The sequence below is a fragment of the Mixophyes fleayi genome, chromosome 6, assembly GCF_038048845.1.
Source record: "Mixophyes fleayi isolate aMixFle1 chromosome 6, aMixFle1.hap1, whole genome shotgun sequence".
Classification (NCBI taxonomy): domain Eukaryota; kingdom Metazoa; phylum Chordata; class Amphibia; order Anura; family Limnodynastidae; genus Mixophyes; species Mixophyes fleayi.
This window is the reverse complement of record NC_134407.1, coordinates 69,252,031-69,275,212: the sequence shown is the minus strand read 5'-3', so window position 1 is coordinate 69,275,212 and position 23,182 is coordinate 69,252,031. Positions and strand designations below refer to the sequence as shown.

General features: G+C 39.2%; 1 protein-coding gene across 1 annotated transcript in view; it reads right to left on the bottom strand.

Annotated features, from left to right (window-relative positions):
• FASN (fatty acid synthase) overlaps window positions 1–23,182 on the bottom strand; it is a 73,618-nt gene that overhangs the window by 14,556 nt on the left and 35,880 nt on the right. Inside the window, exons 10-32 of the mRNA XM_075216777.1 lie at window positions 22,941–23,128; window positions 22,448–22,637; window positions 20,941–21,035; window positions 20,672–20,806; window positions 20,081–20,284; window positions 19,116–19,231; window positions 18,804–18,979; window positions 18,429–18,620; window positions 17,300–17,380; window positions 16,718–16,903; window positions 15,488–15,667; window positions 14,456–14,659; window positions 12,624–12,946; window positions 9,463–9,852; window positions 8,370–8,534; window positions 8,152–8,270; window positions 7,603–7,739; window positions 6,561–6,764; window positions 6,005–6,155; window positions 4,706–4,884; window positions 3,930–4,049; window positions 3,716–3,838; window positions 272–495 (exon numbers count right to left, since the gene is read on the bottom strand). Coding sequence (XP_075072878.1) covers window positions 272–495; window positions 3,716–3,838; window positions 3,930–4,049; window positions 4,706–4,884; window positions 6,005–6,155; window positions 6,561–6,764; window positions 7,603–7,739; window positions 8,152–8,270; window positions 8,370–8,534; window positions 9,463–9,852; window positions 12,624–12,946; window positions 14,456–14,659; window positions 15,488–15,667; window positions 16,718–16,903; window positions 17,300–17,380; window positions 18,429–18,620; window positions 18,804–18,979; window positions 19,116–19,231; window positions 20,081–20,284; window positions 20,672–20,806; window positions 20,941–21,035; window positions 22,448–22,637; window positions 22,941–23,128 — 4,082 coding nt within the window. The remainder of the gene's footprint in view (window positions 1–271; window positions 496–3,715; window positions 3,839–3,929; window positions 4,050–4,705; window positions 4,885–6,004; window positions 6,156–6,560; window positions 6,765–7,602; window positions 7,740–8,151; window positions 8,271–8,369; window positions 8,535–9,462; window positions 9,853–12,623; window positions 12,947–14,455; window positions 14,660–15,487; window positions 15,668–16,717; window positions 16,904–17,299; window positions 17,381–18,428; window positions 18,621–18,803; window positions 18,980–19,115; window positions 19,232–20,080; window positions 20,285–20,671; window positions 20,807–20,940; window positions 21,036–22,447; window positions 22,638–22,940; window positions 23,129–23,182) is intronic.

Below are 23,182 nucleotides of genomic sequence, written 5' to 3'. Positions count from 1 at the left end.
AACAAGGACCCACCCCACCGTTTAGTGAAATGCACTGTGCATCAATATCTAGTGCACCTCACCACAAAGCCATAGTGGAAACTGAATTACTCCATAACTTAGGTGAAAGATCTATCTAATTTCATTAGATTTCCTTCTGGAGTGAGCAAAAATAGTACATATGTGGGAATACAAGTCACTGATTGGTATTTTTAAGATTTAAAATAATATTTGAATTTGCATTTGAGTAGTCATCATAGCATTATTTTATGAAAGTTGCATGTTGAACTACCTTTATGAGCACTTTGCCAATGTGCTTTCCCTGGGCCATGAATCGGAAGGCTGGCTCCACCTCATCACGAGTGAAGATAGTGCATTTTAGTGGCTTCACTACTCCATCTTTTATTCCAGATTTTAAAAGATCTGACACTTCTTCCCATTCTTTATTTCCATCTTCAAAGAGGGCATCAAGCAGGATTCCGTGGAATGCCACATTCTTCAAGAACAGAGCCATTCCTGTAGGATGGATGACAGAATAGAGAGAACTTTGTTATTCATTGCTTCGGTCAGTGTTCTGTCTAAGATACAGGAAGAGAAAAGCCTAGGCCCAGTCTAGCAAATATATGTTTTAATGCTTAATTATTATATATATTTAACTTATTGCATATATTAGGTTGTGCAAGTCAACCACTGATCCAGCCTGCCTCAATGATGAAAATGAATGGCAGGAAACCTGAAATATAGTGGTTTGTACACAATGACAGTGCAGACACAATACACCTCATACTTCAAGTGGTCAATTTATAAAACAGGGAAAGAGAAATGGGCAAAGCATTAATTTATTTATCTCAATGTGTTTATCTTGGTGTGAACATGGCATTGGTTGGTATTGTGAAAGGTTTACTGCAAATTTGCTCTGCAGTACAACACATGTAAATGGAACCCCCATTTCTCTTTCCTGCCATTGGAGGATACTACAAGACATTGGAGCATAGTAGGCGGACTAGGAGTAAGGCACTTTAAACATAAATCTTTGAAAGTACACTACTCCCCTACTACGCACCTTCTATCTGGATGCAACCTTAGTTTAAGCTAAAGTGCTAGGTAATAGGGCATGTTTGTATGGGCTCCTGCCTATGTATATTTTTAATCAGGTTTCTACTTACCGTTCCCCAGAGGACAGCTGGTAAATGTTTTGTTCCGGATTCAGTTATCAGACTTTCTGTGCTGATTGTGGTCTGCCGTTCCCTGTGGTTGTGTTCTTGGTTGGCTAATGCAGACTCCAAGCGCACCCTGGAATCTTTCCCTTATGATGGGGTAATTTCTGTTGTGTTCCGAGCTGGAACAGATTATTCAGGTGCCCACTGGCGGCAAGAGCGCCTTCCTGCCAGTCAGCTCTGCTAAACTGAGAACTACAAGGTTTTAGTCGTTTCGTCCCTTCCAAGGTCAAAGGGAAGTCTCTCCAGGGGGCAGTCCTTTTCGTCAAGGGGGAGCCCCCACAGAGTCCAGGGCTCTGGCAGACGTGGGGCCCCAAGGGGATCCTGTCACCGTGGTCTTGTTGCCCGTCTTCTGCGTTTTCAGGACCTATGGCTGGCATCGACTTTGGATGCCTTGGTTCAGGGGATTGTGACATGTGGCTATGTTATCGACCTGCTAAACTTTCCTCCACGCAGGTTCTTCACCACAGGTCTGCCTTTCTGCGCTCTCAGGAGTCAGACACTCCAGGAGGCTATCCAGAAGCCTCTGGTTTCCGGTGTGATTGTCCCGGTCTCACCGCTGAAATGAGGTCTGAAGTTTTACTCAAACCTCTATCTGCTGCCAAAACCAGACGGATCATTTCTTCCGATCTTGAATTTAAAAACTCTCAATAGGAGGGTTAGGGTGCTGGGATATTGGATGGAATCGTTGCGCTATGTAATTGCAGACATTGAAGACAGTTAATTCCTGGCATTAATCAACATAAAAGAGGTCTACCTACATGTTTCATTTGGGAAGAAACATCGGTGTCTCCTCCACTTTGCAGTCTGGGCTCTACCTTTTGGTCTTGCTTCCACTCAGCGGGTTTTCATCAATGTAATGGCAGTCATGGCTGGGCTCCAGCGTTCTTTGGGAAGTCACTATTGTGCCCTATCTGGATGACCTTTTGTTGAAGGCACTATCCGAATCACTTCTCCTGAGGCACATTCAACTAACAATTCAGCTTCTGGAAGTCCATGGACTTGGGTAGGTTCAGCTAGGTGCTAAATCTACTTAAGTCCTCCTTGAGTCTGGCAAAACAGATGTGTTTTCTGGGCCTCAACTTCAACACGGTTGTGCAGAAGGTATACCTCCCAGAAGACAAGATTCATTCTCTTCTGCACAAGACCAGGTCTCTTATGGCAAATCCGGCAGTGTCTCTACTCCGCTGCATGAAACTGCTAGGACCCATAGTCTCAGTTCTCGAGGCTGTGCCCTTTGCGTAGTTTCACTCGCGCAGGCGAGGAAGACTTCTTCCTCTGCAAATTATTATTAGGTATGGAAGACCTGCATCCTTTGGTGTGAAAATCATGGTTTTCACACTTCCCATTTCAGTATTTCCTAACTGCCTAGGGGGTATGGATAAGGGACTACGTCTTTCCTCTCTAAAGCTGCAGGTATCCGCACTCTCCATTTTATTCCAGCGCTGGCTGGCAGTTTTGCAGGTTGTTCAGACTTTTCTACAAGGGGTTCTACACACTCAGCCCCCCTTTGTACATTCAATTGAACCAAGGGGATCTTAATCTGGTGCTCAGGGCTCTCACTAAGGATCCTTTTGAGCCTTTACATTCGGTTTATGTTACTTGGAAGGCATTGTTTCTTCTCGACGTTTTCTCTGCTTGTCAGGTGTGGGAGTTGAGGGCACTGTGTTGCAATCCCCCCTTTTTAGTTTTTCATTCTGACAGTGCAGGGCTCCGCAGTAAGCCATTTTTTGTGCCGCAGGAGCTGACTAGGTTTCATTTAAACCAAGAGATTGTCTTTCGTTCTGTCCCTCTTCTAAGTTTTCTGATGAGACTTTACCTTTGTTGGATGTGGTTTGGGCCCTTCGGTGCTATGTTGACAGTATGGGCTCTGTCTGCGAGACGAACGACCTGTTCATTCTCTATGACACACATAAACATGGTTTGGCCTGCATCTAAATAGTCAATTGCTCGCTGGATTACATCACCATGCCCAGGCGTATCAGCCTGTGCCGTTTCGTGTTGTTGTTACCGCTCAGTGGTTTATTGTTACGCCTTGTTGGCCCTCTCTTCTGTGCTTGGTTATACAAAAACAGAGGTTAGATAAGAGGGGCATAGTGGGGTAAGGAGGGTACTCTCAAAGATTTATGTTTAAAGTGCCTTTACTCCTAATTCACCTACTATACCTCAATGTCTCGCACTGGCCCCCAATGGAGTCAGAGAAACGGATTATATGGTGAGTAAAAAAGTCCTCTTTTTTTACACATGATTTTTTCTTTCAATGCATTTACAGTGGGTTAAATGCATTGGGGAAGTCTATAGCAACCTTCCAAAATGATGAAAAATGCTAGTAACAAACGTGTAAAACATTTGCATATGACTTGTATTTTTAATAGTATTAAAGAACATAATCCAAGTGGGTACCTGGCCTTAGCAATACATTACTTAAGATCTGATGCTAGTGGCAGCTGTAATGACTGGAGATAACCAGCATTGAAGGGCTAGCATTTTAACATACTGGAAACTTTGTTTAAACTTACCCAATGGACTATTGTTAGACAAATCATATTTGCCAATTTCCAGGAAGCGGCCATGACGTGCCAGGCACCGGAGGCTGGCCTGCAACTTTTCCTCTGCCAGAGAGTTTAAGATTAGATCAACGCCTGGAATAACGAAAAGGAATAACGTGAGTCTGGTGATTGGTCAAGACCAGCGAACCAAAGGAGTAGTTTTACGTGTAACAGCTGCACTCACCTTTCCCTCCAGTAGCACTGAGAACATGTTGTTCAAAAGATGTATTTCTGGAATTTGAAAAGCAGCCGACATCAAGTTGTGGGAATCTGCCCTGGAGGTACTCCTGCTTCTCAGCAGATCCTGTGTGATAAATAAATATTTACAGTCAATGCTCCCAACCTAACACGTTAAGCTAAAAATACGAAAGGGACTATTGCCCATAATTAGGTAAGTATTTAATATTATCTTCATCAACTATTTTATATCATACTACTCTGTAAAATAGATGTAAATTATTTAAGATATATTTGTATTAATTTATCATTCAGCGAGGCTCTGCAAGTGATTTCTACGCCACACTAATAGACATATTACAACAATGTAGGCTGTCAAGGTTGGTGAGGGTCACTAAAAATCGAGGGCTGCCAGTTGGACAGTCATAGTGCCACATGTAATCCATGAAAAGACATGTGAAGCCCTGAAAACTATCATGTTGATCCCCAATAATATAGAAACGTGTATTATGGCATTACGGACCTATCAGAGCAGAGTTACGAATATCTATGTTCCTAAGAGCCTAATAGTTAGAACGCTATTATTCCTATGTTGATTGTTATATTAGTCAAGTTCTCTGATTGCTTTGTTGATTATATACCTGAAATTTATGTATTTACTATTTTTACATTAGGCATATTAATTTTAGGCAGCACGGTACATTATTCAGGCTCCGCTTCCCTGGGCCAATCTAGTTTTTGGTGCATGGGACACAGGGAGACAACCTACATGGGACAACCTACCGACTGTGGTGAATACACGGCAACCCAAGCTCAGCGATATCGCTATAGCTGCTTGACCAACGCCTCCTGATCCAGAGTGGATGAGAACACTCTCACCCTTCCTTAAACGTCCTCGCACAACAACGGCATAGTAAGCTGTGGCATAGACCACCGGGACTGAGGCGGCATCAGCCAAGGACCTACAAATGAAAAGGTAGAATGGCATTTTGTGTTTACACAGCGAGATTATGCAGTGTTACTTTCATTAAGCATCAGAAAGGCTCCTTGTAATATACATTAATCTATATGTAAAATACTCTTAACACAACAGAACTTGACATATGGTCATGTTATTTCAGGTTTTATTAGCCATTTTAGTGTTTTCTATAGGCTTAAAAAGGGAAGAGAGATTTGCATAGAAATACAATCAAAGCTTAATTTCTGAAATATTCCTACAATTAGAGAAGAAAAGAAGTAGTGACTGTGCTAATAATCAGTAATTGACATGAATAGTCGCATTCCCATTTCCAATAAACCATAAATTATTTATTTATAACTGAAATAAAAATCATAAAAACCTTGATAAAATTACACAAATGCATATGCAATATAGGAAACTAATAACTGGAAAAGCGGATGTTAAATTGAAACAGTCTATATTGGGTTCTTCCTTTAATTACTACGTAGGGAAATATGTCCAAATGAAACAACTCCAGTAGCCCAGTTAATTGCAGTATGGATATAAAAGTAATAGCTGTACAGCGTAGTTAGAATTACCGTATACAAGGTTACTCACAGATGTCTCCACGCTCAGTAATATAACGTTCTGCACTATGTGGAATAAGTAAGCCACTTGAACTTAGCCCAGAATGTTACCAGTGTCAAGTTCCGATCACCTGACAGCTTTTATGCGTTTCTGTGCTGTCAACAATTTCATCAGAAGGATATATGGTTTATTGTAAATGGGAATGCGCCTGTTCATGACAATTACTGATTATTCGCACAGTCACTACTTCTTTTCTTCTTTATTTGCCACTGTATTGGGGATATTACCACTATCCTATGTGACAGCTGCTGCCAATCGGTATATCTTACAACTAGTATAGTGCCTATAGGGATACTGTCTGCAGTGTGTGTGAAAAGCACGGCCAGTAATTACTTTCCTTGTGACACAGTATATCTACTTGTCTCTATATTCCTAAACATATCTTCAATCCTATATGTAAGTATATGTTATATAGGATAAATAATATTGCAAGTTTCACTTTAACACCACAGCCGAAAATTGGAGACAATGATGTATTAAACATAGGGATTTACCAGTCGTTCGGAACATTCCACAAAAACCGCTTATCAGCATCTACAACGGTAGCGAGGCCTTTTGCTGGAAGAAGCCCCATGACCCTTTTGCCAGTAGGGTCACGGCCAGAGAACTCCATTCCCAGCATGCACTGCTGTAGTGCTAGATCGCCTGGAAATAAAGGAATTAAGAATTGTCAGTACTGTCATAGAGTGTACACTTACTGCATTGGAAAAAAAACAACTATTTTTGTCATATAGAACACAACTTTTAAATGTAATAAATCAATTTAGTGAAAAAGATGCAGGTTTTTTAGTTACTTTGCACAATCACAAATATATAACTAGAAGTTCCATTACATTTTCAGAATCAGATATATTTGATTGAGGAAGCATTTTTCATGTGCAGAAAACATCTTGTGCCAAACAGTATGCTTATTACAGAACAACACCGAAAGGCTCAAGGAGTCTTGTATGAGGTATTACAGATAGATGCTTTAGTAGTTATACGGGTTTGAAAGATATCTGTATGTCTGCAACCAATTGTAATGATTTGTATTATTACACAAGTTCTTACCTGGGATAGCATCTGGGGGAAGTTTCCCAGTTGCCAACATAATGTCACGGAAATTGAGTGACGCATAGTAGACTTTACACAATTTCACATTAGGATTGGTAGGTTGAAAGTTGCGTAAAGGAGAAGCTATCCAGTGTAAAGTGGAGAGGTCACCACGGGTCAGTACGTTCACAAAGGCAAAAGCTGTTTTGTCCTGAGCTTGTTCTACAGAAATAGAATGTTACATGACAGAGAATAAAAATCAGATCATGTAATTAGTGAGTGGTGTATGATGTGGATTAAGGATAATGAGAGTCACTTACTAACATTGCGTAAAGTGAAAATCTGCACCCAAACCGCAACAACCAATCAGACTTTTGCTTTTATTGTGTAAATTGCACTAAACAGATAAAGGTAATTGCCGATTGGTTGCTATAGTTATGGAGCAGATTTGCACTAGCGTGCTCTATCTGAGAGAAGTCAATGAGTTAGCGATCCCTATTAAAATATATGTCTGACATTTACTACTAATTAATTTACTACTTGCGATAAAAAGGCAACAATTGTCATTTAATGCCCCAACTCAATGATATAATGACAACTTTCTCATTTCAAGTATAGGACCTGCAATTGAATGGTATCAAAAAGTAGAACAGTATATTGTTTGAGATACTTATACAGCTTTAAATGTTACAGGTAACACAGGTACCTAAGAGTAGCCCTTCGGCTCCATGGGAGGTTTCTGTCTTCCCTGAGTTTGCCTTAGGACACCCATAATAGGTTTGACAGGTGTAACACTCCAGTCAAACTCCCCAACTGCCACTGTCTTCGAAGTGGGCCTGTTGTCATTTTTATGTCCTGCAACTAAGTGTCTACGTGTATTATTGATTCCCATATTGACCTCGCAAGACTAATCATTGCTTAAACATGAGTATAATACTTCTAGACAACCCAACAGAAATTGACTTCCTTTTTCAGCAATGAAAGAGGTACTAGAGATCGTTCTTCGTAAGTGTTTACACTTAACGGCACACAGCACATGAATAGATTGTTCTGCACTTACCCTTATGAAAAGAGATGTGACGGAAAGCCCCCCACTTTCCTCCCTGGTAGACATTCATCACCAAATCCTTCTGCTGCAGCTGTTGAAGCTCTTTATCAGAAACATTATATGATTTCACATCAGAATTAAAGATGCACCTGGAAATACAATGGGAAGATGCAATTATTTCATGTGTAAGATTTAATAATTATTTCATTTAGTGAGACATTCAGTCCACGAAACAAAACAGCTGCATGTTGTCAATAGCGTCTTAATTTGACAACACATTTTATAGGGCCACCAAACCAAAAATACAAGTTACTTTATAATGGAAGAACATGGTATAACATTAACAAATCAATATATAAAAGTCTGCATACCATACAAGACTTGACATCATAAGTGTCTGTTATGTTAGGCTTACACACAGCAAGTCAGGAATGTGTAAGAAAAATTACTTAATTACTTAATTTTGTTCAATGTACAACCTTTCTTGATAATACATACACACCATTTGTTTGACCATTTGTGTAAATGTCTTACTTGTAACATGTCTTCTCTTTGACCTACCTGAATCTGTTCCCTCCAGGCTCCTGGCGCAGACAGTTTAACATTCCGACAATCCCAGAATGCGGTTGCTTCGTGGCTGTAAGCCAAATATAGTGATCTGTGGTGTCTGCCATAGCATTCTATATGAAACAAAAGGATATTAATGATGATAAAGAAACTATCCTGGTATTTAGATAACTTGGCAATACTTAATTTTTGATCAACATGAAGTGCTGTACCTTCAGTGATTCCACCCAAGTACAGTCCATGTCTTCAACGGATAGGAAAATGGATTCCTTAGCTGGGATACGTCGACGACATAAGAAAATGACAGAGCTGTAGAAGGATTTCTTCAAGGCAACCAGGTCCAAGGAGGCACTGTCAAACAATTCCTCCCACTCTGCCTGTCAGTGGTAAGGAAACAGTTTTCAGACATTTAAGTATATTTTGCTACAGACAAAAATAATTTATTAATATGATGCAAAGAGCAACAATCAGATGCCAGTTTTTAGCAATCTAGTGTAAAAAGAGATATCAATATGTGAATGGTTGCTTTGTTTTCATTTTATTATGTAAGCCCCTTTGTGTGCTCTAATTAATCCACCTTTTTCACTTGTGACACATGACCTCTGCTGAATATGTTGCAATGAAGGAATCCATATCGGTTAGTGAAAGTGTTATCAGCTATATATGAGAAGTGGCTGTTATATGTAGCCGGGTTTTTCTATGATCTGAATCTCTGTAGGTAGGCATGGAAGTCACCTTTAGAAAATAGAGTTTTACAGACTTGTTTTTTTCAATACTCAACAGATCAGCTGCTACAATTATATCCAATGCACAGATCTAGCCAATGGCAACAGAAATAAAAGAAATCTACTGGGAAGATAAAAATAATGACTGAAGGAGGGGTTTTCCTTTAAATATCAATTGCTAAATGTACTGCTTTACAGCCATAAGATCCATTTTAGAACCTGTAAAAACACAATTCAGCCCAGTCTTCTGTATTTTATATGATTAAAATAACTGTTTGCTCATGATTTTATTAAAATGATACTGACTTGTGCCCATACTGCCTAGATCAATATGCAAGGACCAGCCTACTTTCTATTAAAATATATGTTAAATGATCCCTTACAATTCTTGATGAAATCACAAACTATATACTGTTATATCCATCTTCTGTATAGCTTTATGAATATATTGAACTTTACAGTTATTGCAGGTGGTGCATGCCTGTGATGTAAAGTTAATTCAAACTTGCTCACAGATTAGGCATCAATGACCTTAGCAAAACATGGTATATGCACATAATTATAACAGATGGTGTCGTACTTGGGAGAGGAGACCATCTTTCTCCTGGAGGTTTTGAGTCCTCAGAAAGGCTATAGTTTCTCCAAGAGTGCCTCCTTTCAGAAGTGTATGAAGCAAAACAAATCCTCCTTCTTTGACGGCTGCAGCCATATTTAGAAGAACTTGTCTTGGATCTATTAGCAGATGAGCTGAGCTGTTGCACACCAGCAGATCGGCACCATTTAAATTGCTGGGGGGCGGGATGAATGGGTCCCATTGCTCTACAGAAACCCCAATGTCTTTTAGATTGTCCTCCAATGCTGACACTATTTTCAAAGTCGGGTCAGTGGCAGTGTAGTCTATCTGAAGCATTGGCTGGGTGTTCAACAGACTTAGCACATGAGAAGACAAGTTACCATTTCCGGACAGTGCCTGTAAGAAAAAGTAAGGAGTCACCATTTTTTAGGAGTCCAATATAACATGATGTGTACTTGCAACATTTTCTTCATTTCCATTATAAAACACATTTATTTTTTATTTATCTGTCCCTGGAAATGGCTTTGTTTTTCAAAATTTACCAAGTGAACAATACTAATTATCTTAAGTTATCGAAACTTTTCTTATGCTTTCAGAAGAAGAATTGATACAACAAATGCCAGAAATTAAAATGATAACAATTGCATAAGCAGTTAAAAAGGATACACAGCCATGGGTAGAAACCAGATGTTGGGATTGGTAAATCAAAATGGAGTGGAAAATGTGTCACAAGGCTGTGTGTTTGTGACAGGTATTAATAAGAAAAATGAAAGGACGATGGGCAGACACAGTGATGGGAGAGGGTGAGGGGGGAGGTGGGGCCGAGTCCCACATTAACGAGATGCTAGTACAGGCTACGTATCGGCAATAGATTTTTAAGTTTACACTTTTTTTTTAACTACAAAAGTAGGTCTGAAAAGCCCAATGAGGGATGTCTTTCGGTGAGAGAGCTGTTATTGTCACGATCTGCAAGCAGCTTGCTGCTTTGTATTGGCAGCTCCTGCCTCCAGCACTATTAGACTTTATTATTGTGTATTTGCAGCAGTACCTCTGATCACCAGAGGTGCTGCTATTGTGCCTTTCTTGTTTGCATTAGTGGTTAACCTGTTCACTAATTATCCCATGCACCTGGGTGTGTTCTCATTTCCCCTATGTATACTTGTCACTCCCAGCATTCATTGCTGGTTACGGTTGTCTCATTCTGTTGTTTCTGCCTTCTGCTGTGCTTGTGGTTCTCATGCTGCCTGGGATCTCTCCATATCACTGCTTACCTGCATCAACCATCTACCTGGTATTTATTCCTGCATGCTCAGTATTACACCATCAGGTTGTAATTCCATCAATAAACTTTGTGTGTTTTCACCTCAATCCTGGCTCCTGAGCTGTCCTTTGTATTTGAACGTGACAGTTATAAATAAACCAATCACAACAAATGTGCATGTATTTGTGGAATTTATTATATAAATATGCAGAGATATTCTCCATAGTTTCCAGGTGCCAAATTTTATTAAGGAGTTGCTGCCGTGAGGGTGTCTCTGGCCGTTTACAATGTGTTGCAACCAGACACCTGGCAGCATTGAGGATTTCTACAGAAAGCTTATCCAACCCCTCTAGAGGGCCACCAAGGAAAAAAAGACCAGGGGCATTTAGAGATTAGAACTTTGGTAATGTTGCAGCTTAGTCTGGTGACATCATCCCAGACCCGGCAATCTTGGGGCAGAACCAACAGATGTGGACAAAAGATCTAGTCCCGTTGCCATTTCTCCAACATTGATCTGAGGCTAAGCCATGGATCCCCTTTAGTCTGGTGGGAACCAGACTACTACTTATCTTTTTTGAATGCTGAATATAACTATACTTTTCTGTTCTTCTCCATAGACAATTGTCCAGGGTAACTTCTCTTATGTATTCTAAATGCAATCCTTAGAATTTAACTCTAATGGGGGGAATTCAATTGACCGCAAGATAATTTTTAACACTGCGTTAAGTCATTTTAACGCTGTTTTTTATAATTTTAGAGTGGGTTATCTTTACCCGCAATTCAATTCCATTTTTAACGCTCAGTTTTTTTTTCATGAAACGGTCCTCTGGCTCTCCAGTAGAAGGTCTATTGAAAGTATAGGGTGGTTGAGAGCCCGCCACGTTTAAAGCTATTTAATTGTTTTTTAATGCTGCGCGTTAAACAGGCCAATATGATCTTTTATCTCGCACCTCTTTGGGGTGTGCTAAAAAAACAAAAACCTAAGAAAACTATTTGAAATCATGTAATAATGAAAACAAAACAGATAAACTATGTTTATCAGTAATGCATAATATGTAAAAGTTGATTTTCTTGTGAAAAAATAATGGAAAAAAAAAAGATAAAAAAAAAAAGAAATCACTAATTAAATATATTTATGTATGTTTTTGATACAAATATGTATGTACTAATGTGTTTTGACATGGTATAGATGATTCTATAGTAAAAAATAGTGAAATAAAAAAATATGCTAAAGAATGTACTGTAGTGTAGATATTATCAAATAGAATGATTGTGTAATGCAGTCTAAAGCATGAAAATGTATGCCAGTCCTTTATTTGTGTTATACATGACCGCGTTAATCACTCCCCTTCACTCCCATAAAACTCGCAAACACCAATGATTAACGCACTGGAGCAGCATTCCCTCTTTTTCAATTGAATTGCACAAGTTTTAACGCTGCGTTAACTAAAAACGGTCACTATAGCAGTTAAGAACCCACGTGTGATTTTGTTTTGCAACGCTGCGGGAAAAAAACCCAACTCGTGGTCAATTGAGTACCCCCCATATGTACACAGATAAGAGCAGAGTAACACTTTACAGTGTCTGTTCTTATTCTGCATGCATGAATAACTGCAGTGTACAATGTCTCCTGTTCTGTACGCTAGATACAAAATATTAATCTTAATATTTGAGATTAAAATTACTTAAAACTATTAAATCTTAATATTTACGAGAACGCAAAATTAAAACACAATTGCACTGTAATTAGACCTTTTTCTTTTGGTCATGGTACAATGAAGCTTTAGTGTATTGTGTATTGGGTCCATATTGGACCAGAGATAAATACGCAACGTGTCCTGAAATTTCATTCAGATATTGGCAGCCATTACATGTACATTTTTCATAGCGATGTTAGAAAACTTACTTCAATAATCTTCATTTTTTTTGCATTGCTGTTTTCCAAGACTGTATCTAGACATGTTTTTAGATTAGGAGAATTGAGCAGCCCATTCAGAAGAGGGTCATCTCGGAGTTGATTGTTTTTCTGCAACAGAGTTTCTTCCAGTTCAGAGTGAAGGTTGCCATTAAGCTCGAGGTTGCAGATCTCTGTGAGGACATGCAGGAGGCCGTGGTCTGTGGAATTACTCATCTTTTTTTCCCTTTGGGCTCTTCTGGGAGTCTTGGTGCTTGGAATACCGATCTTTAATCCATGTTGTGCTACTTTCGACTCTAATTCATAAATCTTATCTGCAAGATAACACAATCGAACTTTAACTTTGTAGTTTTTTAATAAACTTGCCATGTATTACGTATTAAGGTTTGCATGCAGGTTGTTTTTTGTAACAACTATGGTGTACACTATCCCCTGTCTACATTAACTAAGAACTTATTCAATACATCAACTACTGAACTGAAGAACTAAAAAAAATGCTAAACAATTTAAAAAAGAAAATCATATACCCCATATTCATAAATTAATAACCAGGGGCCTGATTCATTAAGGATCTTAACTTAAGAAACTTCTTATTTCAGTCTCCTGGACAAAACCATGTTACAATGCAAGGGGTGCAAATTAGTATTCTGTTTTGCACATAAGTTAAATACTGACTGTTTTTTCATGCAGCACACAAATAATTAATAGCTTATTTGTACACTGAAATTTAAAGTCGATATTTGTGTGTTACATGAAAAAAGAGTCAGTATTTAACTTATGTGCAAAACAGAAGGCTAATTTGCAACCCTTGCATTGTAACATGGTTTTGTCCAGGAGACTTAAATAATAAGTTTCTTAAGTTAAGATCCTTAATGAATCAGGCCCCAGATGATTTGCACATTTTCTATTATTATTATGAATTTTTCTGCTGCCTGATGGAAAAATAAATGTATGTCAAAATGAACTAAACTATAGATGAGCTACAACTCAACTTAGTAATCCTGAAAACATAGCAGTCGGAGCTCTCAAATCTCCTCTTCCTTCCCTAATCATTACCATGAGAAATGACAGGCAGCCATTACTAGTGTGAACGATTTACTTTGATGAATAATGTCGTATTGTGTAAACCAGTTAACCCTTATACCCATTTTATTCAGCAACAAGACAAACGAATAACAATATATGCATATTTTTATCAACTGGGAATATTAAAGAAAATGTCTTTATCTCCACTAACATATTAATATTGTCATCAGAAAGCACAGCATGCAAGTATCTGTGGAGAGTACTGACAAGTGTGCTGTGAAGCTTTCTTTTGAATGTACAAGGCTCTAGACCTAACACGTTTGGTTTTCTAGTTGTAAACCATGTATTTTACCACTAGATCTGTTAGGCATTGACCAGAAAACATAAGGCAGACCAGACATGGCAAAATTTCTTCTGTTGGCTATGTAAAACTGGTACATGTGTGACTGTACTTTTGACAGGGGCAAACGCAGGATTTGTAGAGGGGGGGTTCCACACCACACCGCCGGTGGACGTGACCAGCATGCATAGGGGCGTGGCTATAATATTAGACAGTGCTTGACTGCTCTCCAACTTTTCCTATCCCCATAATATACATGGGCAATGCTGCCTGCACTACTGTTAGGTGCACGCAGCTCTCCCTTTTCAAGCAGAGCCGTGTGAAGTGGGGGCAGGGTCCAGCCACCTCAATAATACAGTGCCCCAGGCTTGGAGGGGGGGGGGGGGGGGGGGGGGGGGTTTCCAGGCACCAGAAAACCCCCCCTCAGTTTGCCTATGTTTGAGGTATACAATAGTACCTGTGCACTGTTCTAGAAGAGACTGCAGGTCAGTATCGTCTTGTAGACATTCATCTTCAAAGTAAGGGGTAAAAATAAAACTCTCCAGGGTAGGGGGAGTTTGCTGCTGCTGACGTCGGGGAGCTGTGGTTGCGTGGAGCCCGGACATCTGAACCCCTCCAGACACAATTTTTTCCAAACAGTTGTTAACAGCAACAGGAATAGCTGAAATGATATCGAAATACACATTTGAAGCAGTAAATACAGTTCACAAAAGAGAATGGCAAATGATGATATTCTATATCTAAATTTCATAGCAGATTGTCATACTTTGCTTTTAGATTCATTGTATACTAGTATGTATAAATACTTAGTCATTTACATTTTTTCCTTCAGTAGATGTGGCCCGCTCACTTCAATAACATTTTACAAATCAGTGGACTTGTCCTACCTAGACTCACCTATCATGGGTTGGTTGGGCTGTGGGACAAGGACGCACTTAATTAGGGCCGGTGGTTAATGCTCTTTTCTGCAGTCTAGACTGCCAGGATAGTGACTGCAAAATCATCTAACAGTCAAACACAGTAGAAGTCTCTTCCCATCGATGTTACAGCACATCAGCCATGATATAGGCATGGTAGACAGCCGTGTCCTTGTGTCTCCTTCAAGGAAAAGCATAATGGTGTGCTTAGCTCCTCCTACTTAATGCAAGAGACAGCTTCAGAAACAGAGACTTAATTCACTAATTACATGCCTGAGTGAGAAAACTCTTCACCCATGAAGTCTCTATGAGCCAATAGTCACTGATAGGACATAGGCAGGGGGACAAGTCTATCTGCTTCCTAAACAAGCTCCTCCCCTTCACTGTCCTGTGCACAGCCCACTCAGTTGTGGTGCATCTCTGCTGCGCATGTTGCCAATGCCCCAGTCACAAAGGAACTGAGGTGGCAGAGCAACGTGTGTCCTTAATACTGTACTTTTATGTAAACAATTTCTTCAAACTGTAAATTATAAAGCGGATTTTGGTTGAAAAGAAACATCTCAGTAATTTACCTTTTTTGTTATCTGGACCGAGGCATACTTGTTCTTCGTGTATTGCAGGGTCAATGGAAACAGACAAGATCCGTGTTGGTAAACGGAGGCTGCGGCCTTTTATCCCTAAAACCAACATCTGTAGCATGTTGTCCAGGAATGTCACCCAGTTCCCAGTCCACAGCAGTTTTCCCTTGTCCCCTATAATAATAAGTGGTGATTAGCTTAAAGTAACATGGAATCTGAACTGTAAAGACAACAGGCCTGACTTAGAGCTGCATGTAAGTGCATTTGTGCAGCATAAAGATGCATATTGATGCACTGCACATTCACTTGCATCCAGATTTGGAAATGCATGTATCCTGCACGTATCCGACATGTGTTCCCATATATTTACAGCGACAGATCAAGGACATTAATATACACGTGCTTTGCAGTAAGGGCACCATTTGAGATGTGTCTTATTTTGAACTACACAAATCTTGAAATTCATTATTTTATGAAGTGTAAATTTTGCACCTACATAAACCAGGTGCACCCTCCATCCAATGTATTAACATATATGAATTGTGTCAGCTATGATCAGTGCCTTGTATGTTTTAATTTTAATACATCTTATTAAATTTGTAATATTGTTTTGCACATCAGCGCTTTCATTACCATTTTTTATATTGTTACACTAGATTTAAGCTTGCACACACCCCAAAATACAGATGTGGAAACGTGTGTGCACATTATTGCTTTTACACCAACGGGGTATTCGTACATTCAACTTAGAAAATCAGGCCACATTGTTAGCTGAACTAATGATTACACAATTATTTTCTTAAGTCGTTCACACAATATTAAAGAAAAATCCTATCTTTGGAAATATAACATTTTAGAAACCCACTGCGCCCTCCACAAATAACCTAAACCACAGTTATATAATTAGAACCTGTAAACCTGCCCCATTCACTAGCCACATCTCTTTACATTCTGCATTCTCACTGGTCATGTCACAGAGCGCCATCTAGTGGTACAATTCATCACTGGGCTCAGCTCAGCCTCGTGTTAGCAGTGCCCCGGATAGCGAGAAGAGATAATGTTTTCTGTAAACCATCAACAATAAGTTAACGTAACATTTTACAACTTCAATTATATTCACTTGAGCTCATTTTCCACATTCCGGGAGTTCATCTTTCTATGTAGAAAGGGAAGACCCACCTGTATGGCGCTTTAATACTAAATCCAGCACTGCCAATAACCCACCTCTGCTGTTGGACTCTATGATTCCTTGGAAGGTTGGTCCATAGTCATATCCCCGCAGCCGCAACTCTTTGTAGACATCTTTGTCTGACAGTAGGAAATCTTCTGTCTCGTTGTTTTTGCTCACGGAATCTGTCAGCTGATTGTGGAAATCGTTCAAGCTGTTTTCTTCTATGATAGAAATCTTCCCTGGAAACAAACATTGAGGTGCTTTATTATTTTATCAGTGTCGTCCTTTGTTCCAGCGTCTATTTCCCGGTTGTTCCACCCGGCTGTTTTAACTTTACCACCCGGCTCTTGAAGCCCAATAGAGTCCTATTACAATAGAATAAACCATTGTTTCTCCTATTAGAACAGGCACTTGTGAGCACTACAGCCAGCAGTGTGTGTTAGACCACTGACCACCAGGTCAGGTGTTGACAATAACCTCCAACATTTTCACTATTATTGGAAACTATTACACTGCCCCCACCCGGCTACTTCTTAATGCTACCTGGCTGGCAACATTTTCTGGGGAGAACACTGTGTTCCAAACCTGTTAAATGTAAAACAACAATGTTTTTAAAATGTCGCATTTCAACCTACCACTAGCTGTTAGATTTCCATTTTCAGAGACCTCAAACCGCTTTGATGCTGGTGTGAGTCGTACCTCCAGCTGGACAATTCCTTCAGAGGGATGACAAAGAAATATTTCTCTGTGTTGTTTTACCAACAGTGTGAAATCAAAGATAATTCATCAGCATTTCAAAATAAAAGTATTTATTTACTTTTCTTACTTTGCTCATTGTAAATTTATGAATTAACTGATCCATTTTGCTGATTCTTAATGACAAGAGGTATAGAGGCACAACTCTGCAGAGTAACCATATTGTATAACAGAGCAAAACTAAGATAAAAACTACACTATGGGGTAAATTTATCAAGCTGCGGGTTTGAAAAAGTGGAGATGTTGCCTATAGCAACCAATCAGATTCTAGCTGTCATTTATTTAGTACATTGATGACAGCTAGAATTGGATTGGTTGCTGTAGGCAACACCTCCACTTTTTCAAACCTGCAGCTTGATACATTTACCTCTACGGCGCATATTCAATTGGCCGCGTTACTGTAAAAAGTCACACAGGTTGAACACTATTACTGTTATTACGGTACCTTTAACGCCAGCTTTCTGCTCGCAGCTGAAATTCGGGTTAGAATTACCCTAATAATGGTAATACTTTTAACGCCACGTTACTTTTGCGAGTAACGTAGCTAATTAAATATGCCCCTATGTGGTAGATTTACTAAAGCTTTTAAAATGAAAAGTGGAGGTGTTGCCCACAGCAAATCAGATTCTAGCTATCATTTATCTAATACATGTTAGAAAATGATTGCTAGAAAATGATTGGTTGCTGTGGACAAAACATCCACTTTTCCTTATTAGCTTTAGTAAATCTACCCCTATATGTAATAACAATAAAGTATATCCTAAAATTGGATATTTAAGTGCAACGTAAGCAGTGAAACATTCATCCTATGATAGATGTGGCAGCTATGTGGTATAACAGAGCAGCATACAGCTGCTTAGCATTACAATTACTGCATACGATATTACATTACAGTATATACAGGTATGATATCCAGCAGTGCAAGGATAAGTGGGCACAGTAGCAGGTAACTCCTTTGCATCAATGATAACTGTAGTATTTCGGTGAGGTACTAGCTTTATCAATCACCTGTTTTTGGGAGGATTGTTGCTCTGTGGATCGTAACCTCTTCAAATATGACAGGTGTTTGTTCCATAACGACACCCATGGATCTCGCTAGTGTTCTCCATGCCAAAACTAAATACCCTGTAGCTGGGTACAGAACCCGACCATCGATACAATGTCCATTCATAAAAATATCAGGAGAATCAGGGCTCATATCTGACAGGTGTAAAAGAAACTATGGTAAGAACCTGAGAGCAGAATAAATGGGGTAAACAAACAGCAAAGAAAACCAAAAACAACAAATAAAGACTGCATAAAAGTCCACACAATGCTATTTTGTAAACTAAATATTGTGACTTCCTGGCTGCTGAGTGTGATCGATAAATCTATTTACTCTACCAATGTTGTAGACTGTGGCTGATGTGGATCCCCCTGAGCCAGCAGGGAAATCTTCAGGTTTGGGGACATCCCAGGTTTGGCTGTGATCCCACTGAATAAGAGGGGAGATGAGGGGGCTTCCAGCAGGAATAGGATACTCCACCGGAGGGTAGATATTATTACACTGAACATTCATTCTGTGTAGAGAGAACAGGATATAATGTGATATGACGGTCACTAAACCAAAGGAAAACTTAGCTCTCAAAACAGAAAAGCAAGAACTCATGTTGTAAACGTGACAACAATGATAATATTAATAATAATGTTCCATACCCATTCAAGTAGACTTTTCCGATGTTTGTCAGGAAAAATTCTAGATTGTTACTATGTCCTTTTTTCATTAATGGGAGGATTGTGTTGGTTGGTTTCAAACTTCTCCTCAAAATTGCCTGGCAAGATAGAAAGTATACAACATTGTATGTATAGAATGACAGCACTAACTACTTCTGTACACGTTTTGTAACATTAAAAGCTATTAAACTTTGGAAAAATAATTATTTTGAATGTTAAATACAGATAGTACTACTGATTAGCCAGTAGATGTCATTGTTGCCTCATCTTTATTTGAATTTTAGCTTACAGTTTTCTCCTCATGTAACTCTAGTTTATGCAACAGTTTCAGTTTAAGTATCAGTTCTAAACAATACATTTTATTCATTACTAACACAATAATCTATTATTTCAATTTAAATGCAACGTGCTTAATCACACCTCTAATCTGTCCTAAATACCACTGGGGTACACATACCACAGGCGTGAGAAACCATGGATTAGACCAGGGTTTCCCAAACCCAGCCATCAGGACCCCTAACAGTGCATGTTTTCCATATCTCCTTGCTGGAGCACAGATGTATTCATAACTGACTGACACATTGTAACAGATCCACAGGTGGTCCTAATTATGTCACATGTGATCCGGAAAACCTGCACTGTTGGGGAGCCCTGAGGACTGGGTTTGGGAAACCCTGGATTAGACAATATAATAAAAAGTGAAATGAAACAATATTACATTGTACATTTTTTCCTATAAAAAGAAATAAAATAGATAATCAAGTTCAATTATATGCAATTCTTTAGAAAATTTATAAAATGTAGACCTTATCTTTAGGTCACAGTTAGATTAAAGAGACAACAATGAACCCTATGGGATCTACTTTAACAACTGCACTTCTTAGATAGTTTTGTGCAATTTTCCATCAGAAGACATACTAATGAGATACTAACAAATAAAATCTTACCTGAAGAAGGGCATGAGGGGCAATTTCTACCACTACCGCATTTTCTGGTATGCTCTGTAAGCCTTCCTGGAATAAGACTGGACTGACTAAATTATTCACATGGTACTCGGCCGATGACAGCTGAGCAAGGTCACTCTGCCACTGAGACTCGGGAATAGACGTACTGATCCAACGATGAGAACGGCGTTTTGGAACAGTAATAACCTGAGAAACAATATTAACAAGAAATAAGAGGTAACTATCATCAAAGTAGGGATTATGTTAGATTTTTATGAAAATGTGATTTTACAGTTTGTGTTAGGATTCCCTAGCTGCAGAATTAGTGGTGCTATATAAATAGCTGCTGGTGCTGATGATATATAAAAGGCAGATGTGATTTTTATTATTTGATTTGTGATGCCTCCCCCTCCACCCCTCACACCAGAGTTTACTAATTCAGTGAGCGGGGCTTTGTCTTCTACAAGAAAATATCTAATTTGGACAATATTTTAGAAGAATTAAGGATAACTCTACTAAGTTTTTAGCCCACAATAAAAGACAGGCAGTTAAAAAAAAAAATACGGCTAGAAATATCCCAACTGGATAACTTACTTTTTTCAGGGCACTGAGAAGGGATGGTGCAATAGCTGCCATGTAATATGAGTGAAAGGCCACCCCTGCACTCTGCACCTCTTTCGCAAACACCCCATCCTTCTTCAGTTTCACAACAAAGTCCCGCACAGAATCCTGACATAGGAAGATAAGGACACTGGTCACTGGAATGCCATAACAGAGTTCAACAGCAATGTCTCAAGCTGTACATTGTCTCACAGGTCATCACAGGCTGCTTGTGATTGGTCGGCATAAAATACAACCATTACCTGGGGGCCTGATATGGTGACCGTGTCCTCTGAATTATGGCAGGCGGGTACCACCCCCTGCGGGCACTGAATTTTGCACTCCTCCCAAGTCAACCCTGCGCAGAGTAAATAAGCACAACGTAATATTTATCTGCTGACATGTTATAAATGTTGAACACGAACGAGCAGGGTGAATATTGTCTCTTACAATGAATGCAAAAAATGTACCTAAGTTATTATTTAAAATGTTAGCAAATAGAATAAACTAAAATACTTGTTTCCAGTTACATCAATGGTAAACCCTTAGTAGATGGATCAAGTAGATCGCAGATAAAATTCCTATCTTGTTAACCAAATAGGACATATTAAAGATTCAAGGTTCAAAAAGGCTGTGATTCCAGGGGCGCACACAGGGGGGGTTTCTGGTTCTCCAGTAACCCCTCCCCATCGCGAACAAATAGGCGCTAAATATTGCACCTACACAGCAGCACTGTACTGTACAACTGCCACGGCTCTGTCAAGGAAGCGTCCGCGGCAGTGTGTATTGCTTCTTTGACAGCGTCGCGGCTGCTGTATAATTCAGCATCGCTGAAATGGAGCTGCTGCGCAAGCGCGGCCGCATGCGCAGCAGCTCTATATATATATATTTATTATTATTTTTTTAAGGGGGGATTCCCCACCTTAAAAATCATGCATTTGCCACTGGATTCTTTAATAAAAAAAACTATTTATTTTAATTTAAAATAAAATAAGGGAAGCATTTACAAGCATAATGATCAATAAATGACATTCCGGGAGAGTTGGCAAGTATGATGTATAGTATAGTAAATGTATAGTAATGTATAGTATAGTAAATGTATAGTAATGTATAGTATAAATGTGTACATTCACAAGTCATTACATACCATGGATCAATATTTAGTAGCTGGATTGCGTAGAACTTGACACTAACTGACCCCACCAAATGTCATCATCAGTTCAACTTTTAATCTTTGCCCTTTGTTTTGTTACATCTCTGATGTATAGTGATGCTTATTAGGTACATGTAAGTATACTGTTTTTCTTTAATAGAAATTAGCAACTCCTCTTTCTGTGAACCTAATTCTAGGAAAATTTATTTAATGTAAATGGCAACCCTATAAGTCAATGTTTTACCCACTAGGCATCCAAAACAAGACATGTCCAGGGGTGAGACAGATTTCCCAACTGCAGACAGTTTAACCCTTATTATGGGTTCATCAGTGTATGACAAGGGTTTTCTGTTAGGCATGTGAAACATTATAGAGAGAGACAATCTCAATGTAAGACGTGTTAAGGGAGGTTTTAAGCTTGTTATGCAACAAGTAACTCCTCTTTAGTAACAGTGACTTCTGATTTCATAGTAAATCTTCTCTGTGTTTCTTAAGTATTGAAGCTGCCATTTTGCTAAGCATGAATACACAGCAATTACAAGAACGACACACACATGATCATATATTTTACCAGCATTTTAAAAATTCGGTTTCACGACAACGTCCTTTTAACGTACCAACTGCAGCCATTCCTCCTGGAGGAAGCTCTGCCTCTTTGATGCATCTACCTCTCCAGTAAGCGGCAAGGATGGCTTCAGCATGGCTAAGTGAATTATCTGCATACCCGCAAGCTAATTCTCCGACCGAGTGCCCAACGATGCCATCAGGTTCCAGTTTCATTGATTTGAGCATATCAATCTGAGCAATCTGAAAGACAGTGTGAGGTTCCATTCATCTGTGATGAGACACTGACACATAGAGGAATCTGCTTTAAGTAAGGGGGTGCCGATAATGATGCTAAATGAGACAACTATCTGAGACAACAAGTTTATGGTGGCACCAAAAGTAGGGAACTATTTATAAAATGAGATTCTGTTGCTGCAAAAGTTTGACTTAGTGGTTACATTGGCACAATATATAATAATGATTAAAGTGACAATATTTGTGTCTTATAGTATACACTGCACTAATATAAATGCTGACTTGTGTGAGGCATGAGGTAAGTCTTACCTGAATGGCAGCAAGCCCAACAAATGCATGTACAGTGTCCTCAAAGGTGCTGTCGTCAGCATGGAGAAGAAGTTCTGACACTTTTAGTCCTGTTCCTTTTAGTGCTTCATCAGACCGCAAAATAGACTCACGGAAGGCATCTAGGTTCATAAGACTATGTCCCATGCCTTTCCATTGTGTGCCCATTCCTGCAAATAATAATAAATTATAATAAAAGCAAAATGTTGTCAAGATGATCATAT